Here is a 23534-nt window from a genome sequence, read left to right as displayed (position 1 = left end):
GTTGAGGGGTCAACCCCTCAACCTCTGAGGATGCCTACCATAGATGTGGGTGAAACGTCAGAAGAGAATGCTTCTGGAACATAGTCATAGATAAAGGTTTTCCCCTGACATGAAGTCCAGTTGTATCCAACTCTGGGATGTGATGCTCATCTCCATTTCTAAGCCAAAGAGCCGGCGTTGTCCGTAGACACCTCCGAGGTCATGTGGCCAGCATGACTGCATGGAGTGCCATTATATATATACAGCCCTGAAAACTCACAGCCTTCGACAACACATAAATACTGTACAGATGTGTTTGACCATCTTCTACTGCTGACTGCACACTCAGTGGTAATTCCATGTTTTCTTCTTAGTGATATACTGTTCTCTGCCTATGTAGGGATTTTCAGTGCAACATGAAATCTGTTTATTCAGGTGTCTAATTGACTTCAGTGGGGTTTATTCCTTTATTAATGTCCCATAGTTCTGAATTGCCAGGTCTACAATCACAAGCACAATCGCTAGTGACAGGTTTCATTGGGATAAAAAGAAATTACTTCTCAGTCAGTGGCTGAGGTCTAGAAAATGTAAGGAGCACCTCCCATATGCAGCAGAAGTTTTATTCTATTTTCCAAATAGCTGCAGTATGAATCACTTTAAATCCCATGAATTTAAAACACCAGTTCATGATTTGTCTTAAGAGGAGTGATGCTGCATAGATACTACCCACTATCATGGAAAAAAAACTCTGATTGCATACAAAGAAGCTTTCTGAACTGCAACCAAAACATTTTGGATCAGTGTTCAAAATTAATAAATTAGCAATGATGTTTTAAAATAATAAGCTCAAGGCTCTTCTTCTAAACCTTCTATCTTTTGCACTTCTCTGAAGTAAAGTGTTTTGCCAATTAATTTTTAGGCAATCTATAAACCTGCAGGGGCTGCAAAGTACAGAATTTAAAGGAGTAATAAGGAACATTTGTGTAACAACTTTTAATCAACTGCTGTGCCCAACTACATTAATGCCGCTAAATTACTGCAGACGCAGGAGATCCCGTGTAAATCATCTACTTTCACTCAGTAAGGCACAGGACACCTGCTTTCAGTTACTAGCTTATTTCCAGGTATAAACTGTTCCACAAAGCACCAGGCAAACAGCTTATGCAATCATACTGTCATGCCGTTAACAGTTCTATTACATTAATTCATAATTTATATTATTTACTGAGCTGAGCTTTAAAAGTGCATCACTGCCTTCCCTTCTGAGACATTTTCATCACTTTGATACACTTCCAACTGTGCTAACCCAAATCAGCTGGGTCAATGAAGATTTATATAATCCTTAATGGAATGTCCTGTGAGTAGCTAGACTTCACACAATATAAAAGCAAAGTAAAGCAAAACCACTGTCTGAAATTTTGTAGGGAATAGACACATAGTAATTAAATTAGACAAAGTCTCAAATGTTGTCATTTTCCAACCATTCTGGGAACGGAATCTAGAAATAGGCATAATATAATCTTTGACATATTACTTTAGATTTTATAAAGCCATGATGTAGTCACCTTTTATTGAAGGGGCTTTCCCCAGGGATGACATGGGTGCTGTCAGGTCCTATAAGAAAACTGATCCGATCATAAAAAGATTTAGCAGCTTGCTGAGATGGCGATTGCTGGTTTTGGCTAATGATATCTTGTGGGTCAGGCAATCCACGGCAGAAGGGTTGACTTTGGCAGGAACTCTGCAAACAGCAGTCAGGATCCATGCAGTCAATTAATCCATCTATAGACAAAAAAGCCAGAAGAAAAGGAGCAATACTTTTTCCTATTCTTTCCCCCCTAATGAGCAATTAAAGATGATTGTCATACTCTGAAATTTTTACAATGCAATTAAAAAAAATAGAAGTTCAGATTTTTTAAAAGTTTACTGCAGGACCTTTGCATGGGATAATATGTAGTAGGCATGGGCAATCCATAGTTCTAAATTGTTCTAAAGTACGTACAAAACTAGGTGCGTGGCTTCTACAGTGTTGCTAAAGTTCTGGTAGTGAAAATTTCAGAACAAACTTTCAAAAATTGCAATTCCCAATTGGTTCTGTCATAAAAATCACCAATAATGAAATAATAATGAAATTTTGAAAGTTTTGGTAGAGTTCTGAAATTTTCACCACCAGAACTTTAGCAACACTGTAGAAGTAAAGTACCAGCGCTCCCTAGTTTTGTAAGTATTTTAGAACCATATAGAACCATGGATTGCCTATGTCTAATATGTAGCTCTAACACTACATATAGCAATGTGGAACTGGATCCATGTGGAGCTTGTTTCCCAAAGGTACTAAATCCAACTGACCTAATTTACAGGAACTGAAAAATGTGCTGAGGATATGCATTTTTTTGCTTTAAAGTACTATTTTCCAAGCCCTGTGTGAAGTGATTTGATATATTTTTATACTTGTGATCTGTACATATGGATTGTTTCTGTGATCTGTACATTCATTTTTCATTGGGGGGGGGGGGGGAGGAGATTTGGTACTTTCTGGAAACAAACTCCAAATATATACATTTGCCTATTAAACAAATCCATTGCTAAAAATATGGAAGGAGGGAACTGTGTAAAATAAAACCATTTTTTAAATAAAATAAACACATTTCTTTTCACATATAATTCCAAAACATTTTCATGATGCAACAGATAAGGGAATGAAGTGTACATGTCAACCATTAAAGCATCAGTCTTGTTCCAGATGCATTTATGAGTTTGGGAGTGAAAATAGAAAGGAAATGGTTATGGATTGATTATGAAATGCTCCCTGTTTGCATGAGAACATGGGGAAGAAACAATCCATAGATCATTAGCTAAATTGAAAAGGGCCATCTAATCCTACCATTAATTAATTGTTGTCAGGCATTATGGTCATTACTACATGCACCAGGAAAGAGACAGAGCCTACTTCTGGAATTGTGAATGACTCGTTGCCTGGCCTCATTGCCATCCATATATTAGAATGCCTATAGTGAGGAGTCGTCTGCTCAACACATGTAAATTCTACAAGCTTGAAACTGTATGATGTGGATCTTATGAAATGGCACCAGAAGATATGGCTCCAGTCAACCTTTCATATTACTGAAAAGAGCTGAGAGATGGATTCAATGTATAAAGCTAATGTTTTCTGGATAAAAAACTGCAAGTTGAGAACATATCTGGAATAGTGAATAGGGAAAAATAGCCCTATTACTCACATGTTGCTGCCACAGCCTATGCATGTGTAGATTCTGAACAGAAGCTATCATCTAAATTGTCACAGAACTGTACTGTCTTACATGTTAATGATTCATGGTGTGTTTCCACTCCTCTTTCCTCTTTCAATACTTCTATTTCATTTTGCACAGGCTATACACCTGCAGCAAATGGTACCTATTTCTCATTTTGTCTTACACAAATATATTGCTGCACAAACTAAACAATAATAATTTATGTAAACTGTGTTGGATGCTCGTATACTGAAGTGGAACAGTATTTTATGTAGTTCACTAGGTAATGTTGGTTGGTATCAGTGATTTTTCCTTCAGCCTTATGCAACCTAATTATGTAAAAGAACTTCACTTGTAAGTAATAAATAAAAACACAGATGAAGACAAAAATCCCAATTGTAGAAATACAACCAGCTGCGAGTGAAATCCAGTTTTACCACAAAGCGTACATTTTGTAAGCAAAATCCATCTTTCACTCTATTGAACCTTCATTCTATAGAATGAAGTTCCAAAAACCACAGTGAATATAAGATTTATTTCATATACTGACCCACTAACAAAGTGCCCACAAATTTTGTGAACTGATGTGAATACTGTTGCAAATTGACATGTTCAAAATGTGCCAAATTTCCAATCACTGCAAAATTATATTTCAGTGCCAGCCCAGATATAACCAGAACACATATGGTTGATTTATAAATATTAAATAATTTCCAAGGGGGTTGTAAAGTAGCTTTTATGTGAGGTTATTTAGTTTTCTAGTAAAAAGAGCCAGGTAATTCCAGTTTGGCTGCCTCTTCAAGCATTTCAACTGCAAGTAAGCTTTAAATATTTAAGAACATTTATGGAGATGGATTCTTTGTTCTTTAGAAGAAGGTTATGCTTCTACATGCACAAGTAATGTCACCCACTTTCCCCCAGGAAAATAGATATCTGGGAAACAATCTCAATTCAGCAAACTGTATCTTAATGCAGATCAACTGATAAATAGTAGTAGTTAGCATTAACTGGCTGGCTGGAACACCACAGTGGCACTGTATTACCATAATGGTCTGTTACACAAGCAATTTGACTTTCCAAGCCCTCACACAGAGGTGTAGTTGGGCAGAAGGCTGCTTGGTTTTGCGCTGCTGTATCCAGAACCATTGGCTTTTTAGGAGTTGGGGGGGTGAATGCATTCTGGGGAATTTCTGGGGGAGTGACCATGAGACAAATAACTTCTGGAGGGAGTGACCATGAGACAAATATTTAAGCTGTACCCTCCTATACTGACTCGACTCTATAGACGTAACATTCCCAAGGTTCGGTCTTTAGGGAACAGAAGTCATGAAGCTGGTAGTCTTCTCGTTCTGTCACTATTGGTGCCTTATCCTTCCCATACTCTTTTTTTGGAAATATTTTTATTGCGATTTTATATAGATAAGATAAAAAAGAAGGGAAAAAAGGGGGAAAAAAGAAAAGAAAAAGAAGGGTTTCTGTACTTCCAATCCCCTTCCTTGCTGGGTTTATATTCACGATTTTTAGCATTGTCCTTTTCCTCCTTATCTCCTTTTGTTTCTGCCCTGTAGCATATTCATGTCATTTTCCTATGTGCTATGTAATAAGAGTCTTCTTTTCATTCTGCATATAAGTTCTTAAAAGTGGCCAATCCACCGTCTTCTTTGGTTTTCCTTGATGTCTTGTTAATCATTCCCAACTTCTTGTTGTTACTCCCTTCCCTTGCTGTCCCACTAAACTCTGCCTATATAGTTATCCCACTTGGTGAAGCCATTGGTTGTATGTTTATTTTATTTATGGATGCAGCATATTCAAACATGTCATTTAAAAGCCATCAGCTCTGGAATGCAGGAGTTGCTATGTAATAATTCTTACTTAGACTACCTGGTAATTATCTGATTTGAATAAAAATGAAATTTTAGCTATAAAATATTTTCTAAGAAATGTTTTTATTTATTTCCTATTTCCCTTACTTCTCTCCTATATGCATTTCACCCCAAAAGAAAAACTTGTCCATTCCACAGCCCTCTAGCTTCTGGAGTATCCTGAAAATTGGGCATAGGAAGTTTTCGAGGCCTCTAGAACAAGTTTTTGGCAAGCACCAAACACGTCTGCAGGGGGGAGGTGGGGTGTTCAGCTATATCCCATTTGAAATGAATTCTGTTCTCCTGCAAGCAGAAATCCATCATCGGACACTGACCTATGAACGAGAATATCTATTTAAGTATGTAATAAATAATATATTGAAGCCACTTTTGAACAAGCCATCTCCATTCAGTAATATCATTTGCATATCACTGTGATTAATATTTCACACTGGAGTTCTCAGACCAGCTGTAGGGAGTTGAAAGAAATATTCAATGAAGTTAACTGCCTTTTCAAAATCCCTAAAGCCATACCTATGTTAAACCTTCAGTCCCTGCTCTTATTTTCCTCCATATACTGATACACTTTTCAGCTTCTAATTATCTTTTTCTTTTTGTTTCACATATTCCCTCTTAGCATCACCTAAACTATAATTAAAAGTTGTTTCTATCCCAATACACTGGGAAAATGAAAACAACCTGTAAAATTGAACCATTATCTCTAAAACACAATCCTCTTCCATTTGTGTGTTCTGCACTTTTCACATTTTTGCTTGCCTATTTAGTAGATTTGGGGGTCTAGCGAATCTCTGGGCTTGTTGTCATTCTTCATTTATTCTCCCTAGTGCTTGAATGATACAGAGTCCTGGAAAGACCTTTCTTCAAAGTTCCAAACTTCCACAGCAAGAGCAATAAAGCATCCTGCTATAAATAAAATTGCCTTGCAGCCTAATCATCCCCAAGGACACCAGTTAGTGAAATCTTGTTTAAAAGTTTTTTTTATAAATAAACAAAATTAGGCCAGAGCAGATCAAACAGAAGGCATTTTTAACTCCCTTGCTATTAGTAGAAAAATGGAACGAAGAATGCTATGCCATACTATTAAAAGACAATTAAATCAATTTTATTCTTACAACCAAATTAAGAACAATTGCGAACAATTTAAAGACAAATGAGGGTGGGGGAGTACAACAGTCTACTGTCTGCTGTAATCTTGGCCTCTGGCCACTTTCTCCAGTTGTAGCGTCTATGTTTGTGTCTATATTTCTGCCTAGGTAACAAATATTTGGGGGCAAGTTCTATTTAGTATATAAAGGCTACAATAACCTCATTGTTTTCTGAGCTCTAAGCCACTACTAAATTCAAAGCCTATTTAATTCGCTTAGAGATTGTATACTGGGGCTGCAATCCTAAGAGTATATATGCGTGCAAGAACAACCCACACCTACTTGGTTTTTTACATATCTTCTTAAACTAAGCTCAAATTACTTTTCATCTCTCAACTTTAAAGAGTCATTTGGGACACTAATTATAATGGTGAGTGCATTCAATAAAAATTAATGGCAAAACCATAGGGTGCATGTTGATTTGAAAAACACAGTCTTCTGTATCCCTGGGTTTCTAAAAGAGCAAGTAGTTTCTTAAACATGTTAAAAATATAATTTATTATCATTTATTTCAAAAATATGGGAGTCATAGGAGAGTGATTATTGTCTATTTGTGCACGTTTCTGTTTTTTGTTTTTAATGTTGATACGGTCAATGGACTAATCAGCATATTATTTGAGAACACAGAAATGCTGGACCACTCTCACAACCACAATGTCAGACTACACAGAGAAGCCATTGAAATCCACAAACATGTGGACAATTTCAACAGAAAGGAAGAGACCATGAAAATGAACAAAATCTGGCTACCAGTATTAAAAAACTCTAAAATTACAACAGCAAAACAACAGAGAGGAAACAACCAGGCACAGATTAACACCTCCCAGAAAGAGATTTTCCCAGGCTCAGGCAGGCCTTCAAATGCTAATGAAGGTGATCAGTTGAAACAATCACACCTAACTGCAGCAGGGAAGAGCTCCTTGCCCCACCCCAGCCATTCCACAGATATATAAACCCATTGTCCTAATTCCAACAGACCTCACTACCTCTGAGGATGCTTGCCATAGATGCAGGCAAAACGTCAGGAGAAATGCCTCTAGAACATGGCTCTATAGCCCGAAAAACCCCCACAAGAACCTAGTGATTCCAGCCATGAAAACCTTCGACAATACATTAAACTTTGCTTTGCTTTATTTAAAAAATATTTATATGCTGATTTTTATTTTAAGCTGTATATAGCAATAACTAAAATAATATTTAAAAAGCAACATATAAATAACGTTAATTCCTCTTCTCAAAGTATAAGAATGCAGACTGGTTAAATATTTTCAGTGTCACTTTTGTGCTTTCACACTGGAATATATGCTCTTCCTCAGCATTCAGAATTTGATTCTCCATGTTCCCAAGTTATTTCAGAAACAATGTTTGAAAGGCATACTCTATATTAACACGCAATATAAATAGAGTAATATAGATAATGTACGAGTTTAGCCAATAATCCCCAATCCATGCCCCTATTGGGACACAGAACTGGGGAAGATGGTTTTCTCCTATTCTTTGGTGGCTTATCCTGGGATGTGTAGTGTTGAGAAATCTTTGGCTTGGCCAGATAGCAGAATTGCAATGCCAAAGTGCAAAAGAAGGTACAATCCCTGGCAAGGATAGTGAACTGGCTTTGCTACTGTCTTACTCTGCCACAGGCATTGTTGTTCACTTTTGTATACTTCAGTATTATCATTTAGCCATCTACTATACTGCATATCAGCATTTGGGGCACCAGGAAACTCTGGGGAGGGGGGAGGGGGATATTTCTGTTCAGTTGTGTCTCTTGGTTGTTTTCTCTTACTCCTCTGTACTTTGCTCACCTTTACTGCTAAGCTTCTACTGGTACTTTCAAGAAAAATGCATGAAATTATTGGAAGCACTTTTGGAAGTGCTGCTAGAATCCATCTCCTCTGCTAAAGAAAATTAACTTACTTTTAAAACAAATAAATGTACGTTTTCATTATATCTATAACTATTCATATATGTTAAGATGCAGGTGTAATTATCTTCTGTGTTTCTTAAATGCAATTTAAAAATGCTTTCTCAATTCAAAATATCCCCTAATTGTACAAAAGTTAAACTATTCATCCAATTTGTGTTGTTTGTCATCAGAAGTATAATTGTCTATTTAAAATCACATTTTCTCTTTTTAAAAAGGGAAGGTCTATCATTAGAGAAATAATTTGCCATTCTGGTTTCAAACAAGTTGCAACAATGTCAAATTCTGGCATTTAAAATCTGCTATTAAAAGATGTACCTTAGAAGAGGCCATGCACCTATGTTGTTCTGCAAACAATATTCAGCAGCATTGCCAAAGAGGAATGCTCAGATTTAGTCATTCATCTTTGTTACTTTATAAAAAGCAAATGTACATCTGGCATGTAGACTGCAGGTCATAAAACTGTGTGAGATTGACATCTTCTGAACTAATCAGCTGGAAATGCATTTTTACAAGCCTCTCCACTCACATCAATCAGTGAAAGAATCTCATTTTCACCAGTCAAGATACAGGGACACACTGTTTGTTATTCTTCTATGAAGTTTATCAGCTACTTGCCCAAGCAAGTGACGGATGGTTATGAATCTGGCTCCCACCAGCTTAGAAAACATTTTTCATTCTTTTCCCTGTATTTATACAGCTAACACTTTCTATAAAATATCCTGATGCTCCATGTGCAAAATAGCAAAGGTGAAATTACTCCAAAAGACCATCAGTCTATTTTATTTCAGACCCAAACATGTACTTTTCTTAGATGGCTTTCCAACTATTTTTGACTAAATGAAGGAAAACATCCAGAGGAAATCATTGACATATTCAAGTCTACTGAACTTAAATTATCACTACTGGGTGTCAGTCTTGTATGTAAAAACTCAGACTCCGCAATCAAGGTTTAACGGTATATCAACAAAATCTCAACTATGAGTTTTTACAAGAATTACATTAAACCATGCCCGTGTAAACAACAAGGGGTAGCTTGTAGATCTTTTGATCTTTACATTTATTTATTTAATGTATTTTTACCCCACTCTATCTCAACCCTGAAAGGGACTCGAAGCGGCTTCCAAATTGGCAATAATTCAATGCCACTATAAACATAAAAATACAAAATACAATATGTTCTATACATTAAAATAAATAAAATAATTAAAATCGTAACATAACAATACATTTAATCAATTGTTAAAAACATAGCACAAAAACCTGAAATCATAATCCAAGAGCCATTCCAATCATATTATAATAATTTCATATCTGCCTGCTGCATTGTACTACTCTCCAAACGCTTGGTTCCATAGCCATATTTTAACTTTTTTTTCTCAAAATGACAGGAGGGAGGGAGCCGATCTAATTTCACTGGGAAGAGAGTTCCACAGCCGAGGGGCCACCACTGAGAAGGCCTCGTCCCTCGTCCTCACTAGCCGCACCTGCAAAGAGGTGGGACAGAGAGAAGGGCCTCCCCAGAAGATGTTAGCATCCAGGCTGGTTCATAGGTGGAGATTCGTTTGGCCAGGTAAGCTGGACCAGACAAGGATATTTTGACAAGGATACAACTAAAACGTTTTGAAATAACAGGGTTATAGGAAAGTTTTGAAGAAAAGATTAAAACATATCTTAAGCTAAGGAAGGAATTAACTAAATATGAGAAATTAAAGCATATTCAGACTCCTTGCAATAACTAAATCTGAATCCATCTTTTCAGTATCTGAAGACTGTTTAGGAGCTGTTAAAACTTAATTAAATTACTCTCTATTAGGTGACCTAAAGAGATTTTCAGGTTGAATCATAGGATACTAGAACAAAGAACAAAATGATTGTTGAACATGTTGAATTTCAGAAGCTTCATAGTGCCTTCACTCAATGAAAGCCACATAGCCATTGTGTTTTAAAACTATTTCAAGTCTCCAATTATTATGGTTTTATCACCCTAGTTTGGCCATCACCTTCTATTTTACTTAATAACATAACTAACCTAATTAATAGTTCTAAAAAACCTGAAAAGCTTTAAGCTTACTGCCATTTTGTGATGTTTTGGTTGCTTGCAAGGTTTTGATTGTTTGTAATAAAGGAGGAGTTTGGATTTTTTAATTGATCATCAGAGCAATGTAGGCTTTTCTGAGTATCTTCTAAAACAGTAAATGCTACATTGGCCTGAATATGTTCATTAACTACAACAAGAGTAGGGAAGTTATAAAAATGTGGGTTTACAAAACCCCCATTGATTTAGCTGGATCTAACACTTGGGTTTACGTCAATGGATTATGTATGATCTAAATAGAGTTCATCCTCTATATTTATGAATTCTGCATCCACAGATCAACTATTTACAACTTGAAAATATTCAAAAGAAAATATGCAAAAAACAAACCTTCATTTTGCATTTTATATAAGAGACACATCATTACTTCAAAACTGTATTAAGTGGGACAAGATACAAAACCTTGGCAGACACCAAGAGCCTACTGTATTGTACATGTCTTTTTTCTTCAGAATTTTATTTGTTAGTAAGCAAGCTTCTGTAGATTTACATAGGTAAAAGGTAAAGGTTTCCCCCTGACATTAAGTCCAGTCATCTCCGACTCTGGGGTGTGGTGCTAATCTCCATTTCTAAGCTGAAGAGCCGGCGTTGCCTGTAGACACCTCCAAAGTCATGTGACCAGCATGACTGCATGGAGCACCGTTACCTTCCCGCCGGAGCGGTACCTATTAATCTACTCACATTTGCATGTTTTCGAACTGCTAGGTTGGCAGAAGCTGGGGCTGACAGGGGAAGTTCACACCGCTCCCCGGATTTGAACCTGCGACCTTTTGGTCAACAAGCTCAACAGCTCAGCGCTTTAACCCACTGTGCCACTGGGGGCATTTACATACCTATTAGCAAAAAATGATTAAATTTATTTAGTTTATTGCCTGACATAAATATTTTTAATCAGATTACTGATCTTTTTTATATTTCAGAGTAACAATTGACAAGAGTAGAGAAATTTTAATTGTGCGAAACTCATAATATGAAGAACATTGCTATAATATACTAGCTGTACCCGCCACGTGTTGCTGTTGCCAACCTTCCCTCTCTTTTTCTCTATTCTTTCTCTCCTTCCTTCCCTCCCTCCCTTTTTTCTTTCTTTCTTTCTCTCCTTCCTTCTCTATTTCCTTCCCCTCCCCTTTTTCTTTACCTTCTTCTTTCTTTCATTTTCTCCTTCTCTAACTCTTTCTTTCCTTCCTTCCACAGTCATATAACCCAGAATATCAAGGCAGAAAATCCCACATCTGCTTTGAGCTGGGTTCTCTGAGTCCACACTCAAATAATGTGGGATTTTCTGCCTTGATATTCTTTGTTATAGGGATGTGTAGATGGGCCCTCTGATAACCCAGTTTAAAGTAGATATTGTGGGTTAATGTGCTTTGATACTTTGGGTTATCTGAGTCTACACTGCCATATATTCCATGTGAAAGCTGGTAATGTTGGATTTTATTCAGGTGTGTGGAAGGGGCCTTATATACAAATGCAACTGAAAAGGAAAGCTAGGAAACCTATCTTGTTCGTAATTGGAATTCTGCCTATAATTCTATAGGGGTGTCTCCCTCCTTTGCCTTTCTAAAAGGCCTTAAGGGCTATAAAGCTGCCCCCACCAACATGCACCACTCTCCTGAGGCACTCTGTCGATGCTCAGGGACGGCCTTGACCCACCCAGGCTCATCCTCCTCCTTGAAACAGAATTAGAGCACTTCTCACAGATAGCTATTCATTCAGATGGGAAGGGAAGGGGAGGGAAAAGAATTCCAAGGGCCATCCAGTCCAACCCCTTCTGCCATAAGGGAGAAGCACCACCAAAGCACTCCTCACAGATGGCCATTCAGACTCTGATGGGAAGGGAAGAGAGGGAGGGAAGAGACTTCCAAAGACCATCCAGTCCAGCCCCTTCTGCCATAAGGGGAAGAACCACAACCAACATTGTTGGAGTTTGGGGAAGTCCTTGACATTTGGGAGTTGCTTATATGAATAATTCTCCTACAATCAAACAGCAGTCTGTGGGGTGGGGTGGGGATGGCGGGTGAATGAGTGAGTGAGCAAGGGATGGTGGGAAAGCCAACAGTGGCGGAAGAAGCAGGAGCGTGGTCACCTCTTTCAGGCTCCTGTTTCTGCAGCCGCTGCCGGCTTTATTGCCCGCCCGCCTGCCCTTGCTCGCTCACTGGGCCAGGTCCTGGTGGCAAAGATAACAGCAGCAGAAAGAAGGAAGGAAGACAAAAAGGCAGGAATGAAGGCAGCCAGGTAAGAGGGAAGGAGGGCTGGAGAAAGGTGAGAGGGCAGGGCCAGGAGTATTGTCCACGCGTGTGCTGTGTTGTCCTCTACTTTTTAAGGATTTTAAAGTTCTTTATGCTGTTTTTGTGGGGGTTTTTTAGTTGTTGGTCACATCTTGGGTTGTGTGGCATTTTCAGGCCAAATTTGTTGTCATTGTGTAGTTTTTAACGTCCTCACGATGATCAGAAGGTATATATATACACACACACACATTATTTTTTGGGCTCCTTTCCCTATATTATGTCTGCACTGAGTCAAAGGCACAGTTCTTAAATTCCTATGGGGCTCCCTTTGTACATATGTAAGAATACTGAGCAGGTTCACTTACTTGAAAATGAAATGTAATTTATTATTTTGGTAAGAAAATCTTTCTCTATTAGATGGAAAATAAATGTCTGCATTGTTTCTTGATAGTCATACATATTTGGAATTTGCCACTGTAATAAATATAGTCAGCTACTGTTTCATATGCATAATGCTTAACCTCAAAGGTCTTATTTCCTTCATGGTCCTACCATTAACAAAAGCAGCATTATGTGTTTAGCAATATGTTTGCTGTATTGAGCAATTTCAACCAGATCATTCTTAACAGAGTGAGATAAAATATCTGCCTACAAGCTTTTCTAAGTTGAATCTTCTAAAAATGAAATTGCATTTATCAATACTGTAAATAAATAAGTATGAATCCTTTTCTTAATGTCAAAAAACTCTATATTATACAATTTCATGTACACTTAATTCCATTTCTATCTTTTAAAGTTATCCAATAACAAAAAATCTAGAAATCTGTATAACTTATACTTCTGTGTACTTCTTTTAACTTAGGATGAATGAATCTTACTTTGAAGAAGAACCGAGTACATTGAGCTCCTGAATCTATAAATGGGGCACGTCTACACTGACCGTTTCGTCAGTAGGCCCCGGATCAGTTCTGTGGTGGCCAAATGTGCATGGAGCTGATCTGGGAAATGCAGGACAAGGCCACCTTAACCATATTAAAAGGATAATCTGAATTTTGCCCCTGAAATTGAACTATCCCCCACTTTAGACCAGTATGAATAGTTGGGTTGGTTCTGGAACAAATGCAGCTGCAACTGTTCTCACTGCCATCTCATATTTCTTGGGCTTGGGCAGGATGGCAGTTACTGTTCCATCCTTCGTGTTATGGTAGTCTTTGGTTGTTGCATGGAGTGACACTAGCAAAAGGGATGAAACGATAGGGAAAGAGAGGGAGGAGATGAGTGGGGATTCCTTCTCTCCCCCCTGCCGACATCATTGCAGATTATTGCCAATAAGTAGAACCCAAGGCACAGTTGGAGACAACTGCTACATGGAGGATTGGAAGGGATGGCAATGATGAGTGTCCAGATGTATCAAATACATTTCAGCGGTTGGGACTACCTCCTACCTCCACAGCTGGAGTAGTGCCTGTCAGATCCATTCCAGGGTTGATCTGGCATACACCACAATGACTCGGTCCTAGTTTATTGGATCTATGCAAATCCACCCTAAGCCATACCTAGATCAACAGTAACAGGACCCAAATCATGATTTCTACTAGCACTCATTGGCTTTAACATGTTACTATGTCATTCTTATTTGAAGTAACTTCCCACATTCTGACTCTGAGTACTCAAGAGTTTATCTGGCATCATTGTTGTTTTCTGTTCCCTTTTCTTTGGTATGTCTAGAATTTATCTTACTTTTGCCATTTTGATGGTGAGTCTTAAATTCATTTTTTGGCCATTAGACACTTTTGTGCTTATAGAGTGTTCATCTGTTTTATATTTTCACTTATTTTTAAATTCCATCTGGGGCACAGGAGAGTCTAGTTACATTTCATGTCTCACAGTTTTCCATCTGCTTGTTGCTGAATGTTTAGATAGCCTAAAGCTTAAATAACTCTTCTAATATGCATCAAATATTCAACATTTTCCACAAAATGAGGAATATTTTATGGTGAAGTGAGTAAGTATTATTCCAGGCCTGAGCACTGATACCCCTGGATTGCAAAGTCTAGAACAAATGCATAACTTGTACAAATCATTGCTAACTGGAAAAAATGATGTTAAAAATATGAGGCTATTGCATTATACTGTAACAATTTAAGCATGGATGTTTTGATAGTTTGAGAAGGGTGATGTCTCATCTTTGCCACCTAATAGTTCACCAGGAAGCAGATCACAGGAGTTTAGCTAAGAAGTTACCAAAGTAAGGTAAGCATATTTTTGCAAGGTATCTTGGAAGAAAAGGCAATTATTGGAAAAGCGAGATTAGGAAGTAGTAACAGGAGGCTAGATGAGGTAAAAGCAACAAAGAATGCAAATCTACAGAAGAGTGAGTATTTCTGTTAGCACGAAATAAGTATGTGTTTGGTGAGGGGAACAGAATAAAGACTTCCATCCTAATTAAACTGGTAGAAATTTGGAAAGCAATATCAGCAAGTGGGTTGTTGTAGGTTTTTTCAGGCTATATGGCCATGTTCTAGAGGCATTCTCTCCTGACGTTTCGCCTGCATCTATGGCAAGCATCTTCAGAGGTAGTAACCTCACTACCTCTGAGGATGCTTGTCATAGATGCAGGCAAAACGTCAGGAGATAATGCCTCTAGAACATGGCCATATAGCCCGAAAAAACCTACAACAACCCAGTGATTCCAGCCATGAAAGCCTTCGACAATATAATATCAACAGTTATTTGATAGTGTGATTTGTTTATCATGTTTGTACCCTACTCTTTCTCTCAAATGTTCAGAGTACTGAACACAGTGTTTTCTTGACATTTATATTTAGCGTCATTCTCAATAACTGGCAGGGTTTCAGGCAGTAGTCTTTCCTAGCCTTATCTATGGATACCATGTTTCCCTGAAAATAAAATACTGTCTTATATTTATTTTTTTTTCTCAAGAAGACACACTATGGCTTATTTTCAGGGGATGTCTTATTTATTTATTTTATTAAGGATGGTACAACAATCTGCATTTATGGAATGACCTCGCTCTCTGGGCTCAGTAGCAGACTGTTTGCTGAAGCTTTCCCCTATCCCCTGGCGTTTGTGTGTGTGTGTGGGGGGGGGGGGGGGGAGGGGAGAGAACCACAGATTGTTGCTAGTCACTGCTGGGGAGCAGCAGATTTACTGGTGTTTGGGGGGGGGGTGAGGGTGAGAGAGACTCACTGACTATTGCTGGTTGTTGCTGGGGGATTCACAGTTTTGAATAAAATGGCAGCCACAGCTTTACTTCTTCTCCCTGAGGGTGCACAATACATAAAGCAGAGTGTCCAGCTCCTCACTTCATTGCGGAGACTTTTACTTTCACTTTACATGCCTCTCTCTATGCCTCAGCTTGCAGCACACACAGAAGCTCAAAAGACAGGGACCTTACAGGGTGAGCCAACCTTGTACGCTGCATAGCCATGCCTATAATAATGTCTTATTATCAGGGTATGGCTTATTTTTGGAAAAACGGTATGAGGGACTAAGACCTCTCACATGCAAATATGTGATCTACCACTGAGCTACAAGTTTTAACATTATAACAATTAGAAAAAAAGAATATATATAGAAAAAGAAAATTGGTGGGCTACACAGCTAGGGATAAAGTAGGTAATATGGAGGAGGGAATTACTAGAAATAATCAAACATGAGAAAAAAAATGAAGAGGATAAATTGGAGTGAAAAGTACCACTGAAGCTTCTTGAAAAGTTGAAGTTGAGGAAAAAAAACATAAAATAGGCTTTTGTGGAGTGGAATGAGTAAAAATCAAAGTGAAGAAAGTCATGAAAAAAGATTCAATAAACACATTTTCAAAGCCATGGTGGGGACCATGTTGATCTACTGATGCTGGGCTGTAGTTTTTTATACCATTTCTGACCATTGGCTTTATTGGCTTCAGTTATTTGGATTTGTACCTCAAGAACATCTGATTTCAACCCTTGCTTCAATTGTAACCAGAAAAATGGTCATAAAATGTAAAGTGGTATGAGAAGGGTAGATCAAATCTCAGAAATAGAATAGAGGTTGGAAGAAAAGGCAGAAAAGGTAGAAGATAGTGATAAAATTAGGGTAAAAATATATGCCATGCTACTACTCTCTTAAGTAATGAGAAATATGTATAAAAGCTGGCTTTGGGCAATGAAAACTCAATAAACATACTGGGATGAGATTGTCCCTAACAATACATCCTTGGAAAATGTGAAGTATTTTTTTGTCCTTAGATAAAATACTACCTCTTGACTCCAATGCTCTCTAATGGATTTTGATATACACATTTTGCCTGCTGCAACCATCCCTTAAGGAGTTGATCGCATACCAAATGAAGGCAATAAATGTTGTAGCACATTCCTGCATGTATCTCATCACAGGTAGCAAAAACTCTGCATCATTCTCACAGCAGTATTTTTTTCACCTGATTGGGGAGCCGATAATTTTACAATTCTTTTTTAGCAGTGCAGGAATTTCATTTTGCATCTCTTACCTCCTTCATTGTCCTTGCTATCAGTACATAAAGTTTCCATGGCGACATCACATCCTGCTCCCCTCCATCCAGGCTGACAAACACAATGCCAGCCATTTTGGTCTAGAGTACATCTTCCATTGCTGTTACACAGGCCAGGGCATCCCTCTGTTGGAACAGATAAAAAAAACACCTGGTATGTGATTTAAATTTAACAATAATTTTTAAATCAAATCAAAATACAGACAGGGACACTTACTGGGAACAGGCCTTCAGAACAGCACAAATACTGTAATTGCACATGGAGAGTAACAGCAACATTAGCTGGGATTGTAATTCTTTACTAAGTGGTATCTTTGATTGGTCTGACACTTGAGACACCACTTACCTGTGCAGACAGATAATATATCCAAGAAACCACTAACATACCTGCAGGCCAGACAAAATTATGTTTTCATTTTCTTTAGCAGAGCAGCAGGCAATGTAATCATAGCACACAGCACAGCAACTAGATAAAACAATATGTGTTTTGTGCATATCGAGCAGATAATTATTTGACGTACATGCATTGTTGGTCACTTAATGGTACAGAATTTGTTAAGCTCCTGCAAATTTTAAACAAATCAATTGTAATTCCAATTTAATTGTGCTCCTCTGCATTCAATAAAAGAGAACATTAATTTTATCTGGTCTCAGAATTGCCATGTATTCATGTGAAATTACAGTGCATTAAAATTGCACAAAGTATAGGTCAGTTTCAGTTACTATACTTTATGCCAAATGTACATTCCTTTTCACAGAATAAGCAAAGCCCAGGAAATAGTGAAGCAGCTTAGCATCTATTCTAACAAACATTGGGATTCAGGCTGCATACGGATGGGACAGGACCAACAGGATTTCGAACTAAATGTAAGAGCTGTGCGTTTTTGATTACTTAGGACGGACAAAATGAAATACCATAAGGACCACAATAAAACATTGAGAGACTGAACAAAAACACGGTAGTGACGTGCTTCAAGACAAATAGCAGAGAGTGATTTTTTGTGTGTGACAATCTCCCTAAGGCTTTTGTGCTGTTACCTTTATATCCTATCTTGTCTGCTTTTATGGGCAAGGAGGGAAAATTTGGGAAACAATTAAAATTATTTAGTATATCCAAAACCTATTTTTTAAAATCTAACAGTACATCAAAAACAATTATCTGTCACTTCCTACTGATGAAAACCTGGCATGCAGCCAACATGATCTGTATGAGGATGATGACAGTTTAAATACAGATAGATACGTATGCAGAATTCTGGTAATCTTTGTCTGGGACTGTGGCAAGACACTCACATAAGCACGTATAAAAGCAGAACTATAATCAGTGGCTACAAATCAAACTTTTGAAAGGACAAATTGTTAATTTGTAACTTTACACAGCATGAAATATAAATTGTGCCACCATTTTTAAAGTTTTATCTGTCTACTGTTTCTGGGGAGTAGTAGCCCTGTTGCTGTTGGTGTACAACATGATTGAAATAATCTGTTCTTTTGGTTACTAATGATTAAATTATTACTAATATACTCCTTTCTCCACCTATGCAGCAGGAATGAAACAATTATTTATATAGGCATCATTGCCTCTAGTAAAATTAGTACTTACAGATGGAAGTGAATCTGAGTAGCATTTCATGACAAGATATAATGACGTTATTGTTATGGATATCATGTCATTATGCCAGGCTAAGAGCTGATATGGTTACCCATTTTGTTGGGGTATGTTTTGACATCTGCACATTTAAATCATATATAAAGATGCATGTATTTATGAAATAAGTGCATTTATTTTATTTGGTTGCATAGGACACACAGCTTTATATATCTTTCTGGCAAACTACTGCTAGCAACCAAATACAATCAAGAGCAATTATACAAAGCCTGGATATTGCCATGAATATTGCCATACTCTAATGAAAAAGCACAAATAAGGAATAGAAGAAAGGCAATCTGGGAAGGGAAAACTGGTGATAATTGGGGGAATAAAACACATTTTTTGCCAAACTTCTATCACAACTGAAGATACGGGAATGCTTGTTGTTTAGTGGCTTTATTATTCCAGAACCCATTAGCTGAACGTGTTTTCCATCCAATACTAGTTCCCCTTATAAAGCCTAATTATTTGATTGCACGAAGATTTCTTAGAAAACTGAAGAAAATCTTTGAATGAGCACTCATTTAAGCCATTCATTATTTTTACATATTTTCCATACATTCAAACAGGTTGTTGCCAGCTTAAGTGGTCAAGCTCTGAAACTACTATATGTGATGTTGTGCTTGAGCATGACAACTTTTCAACTTACTCTTCTAGTGACATTTCCTTGCATCTCTTATAAAGCCCAGCAGCAAATGTCCTTAGAGAGAGGCACTCCATGAGAAATGAGTGTCTATAGCTGGAAGGAAATATCAGAATCTCAGTGAAAAGTGCTCTCTATTGATGTGTGACGGGATGGGGTTGGATCCTGGCCAATAACACACTGGTTTGAAATATATATGTGCTTATCTCAATATATTCTTGAGGCATTTTTCTTTTATTTTGACATCAGAGATTCTTTTCAGCCACAAACATTAGGAATCTTAAAAACCATAAACAACAAATGCATTACTATCTTCGGTTTTTGATACCATCAAGCTAATCCAGCTATACAGGATATACTGAAACTTACACATTACTTAGTAAAAATATTAACAGGTAACAAAAAATTAGAAATCTTTAACTCTTTTAACTGGAGGCACATGGAAAGTAATATGAATGAAATTTATCATTTATGGAATACATGTAAGAATATGTTGCATTAGCCAAGTCTAGCAGAATGACTGCTATAATATACACAGAGATACATGGAAGCATTTCAAGGAAGAGCAAATATACAGTACCTTTAACTATCTTATCCAAATAGTGAGCTTGAGAATTGAAAAGAAAAAGGATAGACATTTCAGACGAGTCATGCAAGACAAGTAACACAGAGAAAGAGCACTAATTTGTTGAAAAGAGAGGTCTTACATTTCACAGAATAAGCATATTTACTACTTTTCAAATCGTAAGTGATCTTCTCTCCAGCAAATATATTGCTATGACATAATGTGGCTGAACGTTCAGAGTTTTAAAAAAACATGTTCACATTCAAAACCTTACTTCATTTCAAAGTCTAATTGCTTTTGTTTCATCTGTGATTTGTTTTTTATGTAGGGAAAATCTAACAAAAGTAATAAAGAATTTGTATCTTAGAGAAGTCACAAACACATGAGTTTTACAGCTTGGACAAAGATGGTATATCACGTATTTGGTAAAGTTTCCTAGTCATGTACAATTTAGAATAGAAGACAAATCTATAGGTGGTGTGTAGCCTTATTCCTCATCAATATGTCTAATCCTCCTTTAAAATTGTCTAGAAATGGTGGCCACTGTAGCCATATCATTTGGAAGCAAATTCTGGAAGATAAATGTATGCTCTATGAAGTACCTCCTTTTATACATCCTAAATCTCTTACCATTTAGCTTCTTCTCAGCTGAATGTAGTTGATCCTGGAATTTTTAATTCTTTTTTTCCTGTTGTCTATTGTAATCTCTTTCTGTTGTGAGAACTGTCAATTTTTACAATATATTCGCCAATTATGCAATACACTGAACTATATTATTCATACTGACAGCAGCAATACTTCAAAAAGATGAAATAAACCAATGCAATGTTTCTCAAACTCTGCTCCTTCAGGTGTTTTGGACTTCAGCTCCCAGAAATCCCAGCCAGTTTACCAGGAAGTGTGGGAGCTGGGGTCCTAAACATCTGGAGGAACACTGTTTTAGAAATTCTGAACTAATGGATGGCTTTAAATTTCAAAATGAACCATGGTAACAGAATATATAATGTATTGTCAAAGGCTTTCATGGCCGGAATCACTGCGTTGTTGTAGGTTTTTTCGGGCTATACAGCCATGCTCTAGAGGACCTCACAACCTCTGAGGATGCTTGCCATAGATGCAGGCGAAACGTCAGGAGATAATGCCTCTGGAACATGGCTGTATAGCCTGAAAAACCTACAACAATGCAGAATATACAATGTCACTGTAACACAAAACTAAGAACATAAAAATAGTTTTGATTAAGGCCAATAGCCTTTCAAGCAATAACAGAGCAACAAATCCCATCACCTGAAATAGGAAGACATGTAACATTTGCGATCCCTATCCTCCTGAATCTATAGATCTTGTGAAGTCTACATGACTTGTTCTGAAAGGCTGTTCCTCAAAGTGCTGCATTACGGGAAAAGTACCAAGAGGTTATGGGAATGGTACTCGTGAACAAAATTCCTGTGTGAATAATGCTGTTCCCAAAATGCCTTGATTTGAGGAAGGATCCCTCAAAGGAAGGTCTTTTTGTCTTGGTGGCTTTAAAAAGAGCCCCCTCCGGTCCTGGACATGTGCAAGAAAGTGGGCAAGATGTCTGGAGAACCCACCACACCACCTATCTTATATAGCTGTCATGGCATCTCTTTCAGACAATAGGACATCCTTTCAACAATGAAGGAAGTACAATTTTCACACTCTACCCACTCTGCTGCCTGAGGCAAAGCTTTACCATGTGTCATGTAAGAATCAGTGATTTTATGCAAAGATTGGATGGGTGTATTAAATACTAATTGGAAAATGTTTGCTATTGAAAATTCTATCACATACAGTACATGCCATGGACCTTATCTTCCAATTACTTACTGTGGGTGATTGTTCAGTTAAGATTATTTGATAGTGTTATTATGTAGTTTAATTGGAATGACAGTATAAATGTCCTGGAATATATAAATAGCAAAAATGTGGCAAATTTCTATTATTACAGTAACCCTCATTCCCATTACCTTGACAACTGCACACTTTACAATGTAAGAGCCACTGCTATATAGTGGTCAGAGTGTTGAGACTGGGATTGGAAATGCTTGCCTAAATACCCTAAAAGCACTAGATCCTGTCTGATATCAGAAGCTAAACTGGATCAGCCCTGGTTAGTGTTTGGATAGGTGACTTTCAGTTAATATTAAATGTAGGCTAGGTTTCAGAAGAAAGAACTGGCAAAACCACCCCAGAGTATTCTTTTTCTAAGAAAATCCTATGAAATTTATAGGGGTTGTCATAGTTCGACAGATGACTTGAAGGCATATATACACACTGTGTCATTTAATTCACTGGGTGACCTTGGGCAAATTTACTCTTACATCTATTTATGGCTTTATATGAGACCATCAGTTCGATTTTAGCCCAGAAGACAGGTGATGCAGCACTAGTGAAAAATTCTGATGTACTGCTTTCAGAAAGCAGTAGTATCCTGCTGTAACAACTGCATTAAATACCTTTCATGCAGAGTGCATTTAATTAAGCCTTTAGTTCTAAAATCTTATGTATGAAACTGAGATAAAAGGAAGCAGCCTACCACATGAGTTTGCTGTGACCATTTTTTCAATTAAATTACTAGCAATAAACCCAGGAGAAGCATCCTAAGAGTGGACACAAAATGAACCCAAATGGGTGGGACTTTGGAACTCTAGAAGAAAACAGCATCTTGTGGGAAGTTGGATGAGGAGTTGGGAAGCAGCAGGCAAACTCAGTATTAGGAATCTTCTACTTCTTCACTTCATAACACACTTCCCAGAACAGAATCAAATTTCAGTATAAAATGTAGAGTTTTATTTTTAGTCCAAACAGACATAATGTTTAGCACATATTTAGGAGAGGTGCTCATTCATGTAGGGAATGATTCTTGCTTGTTATCACTTGTAATTGTCCAAAACTGCAAGCCTTTCATCTAGCATGCTTTGTTTTATTAATTATCTTTGGAAAAGTAAACATAGGCTTAATTTGCAAGTGGGATGCTGAAGCAGGTAACTGTGAGAAAATTCAGTTCCAAAAAAGTGTTAACTGTAGGTTTTCTCTTAATATCCAGTTTGACCTTCGTTTATGTGAGGGGGAAAAAAATCCTTTAACACTGCAAACCTGGTTTGAATCAGCCAAATCTCCCTGAAACAGTTTATGCGTCCTTTTGATTCATATGTCGATATTATAATAATATAACAGTGAAGACATCTGCCCTTGCGCTTTGCTACTCTACTGAATATGCATGCCCAGTGTGGAACACATATCACCAGGTTAAAACAGTGGATGTGGCTCTTAATGAGACATGCCACATTATCACAGGATGTATATGCTCTACACTGGAAAAATACTGTTTAGTCGGTATTGTACCACCTGATATCCATCAGGAAGTAGCAGCCAACAATGAAAGGACCAAGGCAGTGACATCTCCGGCCCATCCTCTGTTCAGCTTGCATGCCAACGGCGTAAATCAGTGGTTCTCAACCTGTGGGTCCCCAGGTGTTTTGGCCTACAACTCCCAGAAATCCCAGCCAGTTTACTAGCTGTTAGGATTTCTGGGAGTTGAAGGCCAAAACATTGGGGGCCCCACAGGTTGAGAACCACTGCTGTAAATTAAGAAAGAGTCTAAAAGCGGCAGGC

General features: G+C 37.6%; 1 protein-coding gene across 18 annotated transcripts in view; it reads right to left on the bottom strand.

Moving 5' to 3' along the window:
* TENM3 (teneurin transmembrane protein 3) overlaps window positions 1-23534 on the bottom strand; it is a 1604633-nt gene that overhangs the window by 77379 nt on the left and 1503720 nt on the right. For 8 of the 18 annotated variants that reach the window (XM_060778662.2, XM_060778660.2, XM_060778669.2 and 5 more), the window contains 4 exons: window positions 19914-19940; window positions 18078-18098; window positions 17019-17165; window positions 1545-1761 (listed from right to left, as the gene is read on the bottom strand). In XM_060778662.2, coding sequence (XP_060634645.1) covers window positions 1545-1761; window positions 17019-17165; window positions 18078-18098; window positions 19914-19940 — 412 coding nt within the window. The remainder of the gene's footprint in view (window positions 1-1544; window positions 1762-17018; window positions 17166-18077; window positions 18099-19913; window positions 19941-23534) is intronic. The other 10 variants (XM_060778667.2, XM_060778668.2, XM_060778678.2 and 7 more) reach the window with 3 other exon arrangements.

Source organism: Anolis sagrei, chromosome 5 (genome assembly GCF_037176765.1).
Source record: "Anolis sagrei isolate rAnoSag1 chromosome 5, rAnoSag1.mat, whole genome shotgun sequence".
Taxonomy (NCBI): Eukaryota; Metazoa; Chordata; class Lepidosauria; order Squamata; family Dactyloidae; genus Anolis; species Anolis sagrei.
Note: the sequence above shows the minus strand (reverse complement) of the source record. Positions and strands in the feature narration are given on the sequence as shown.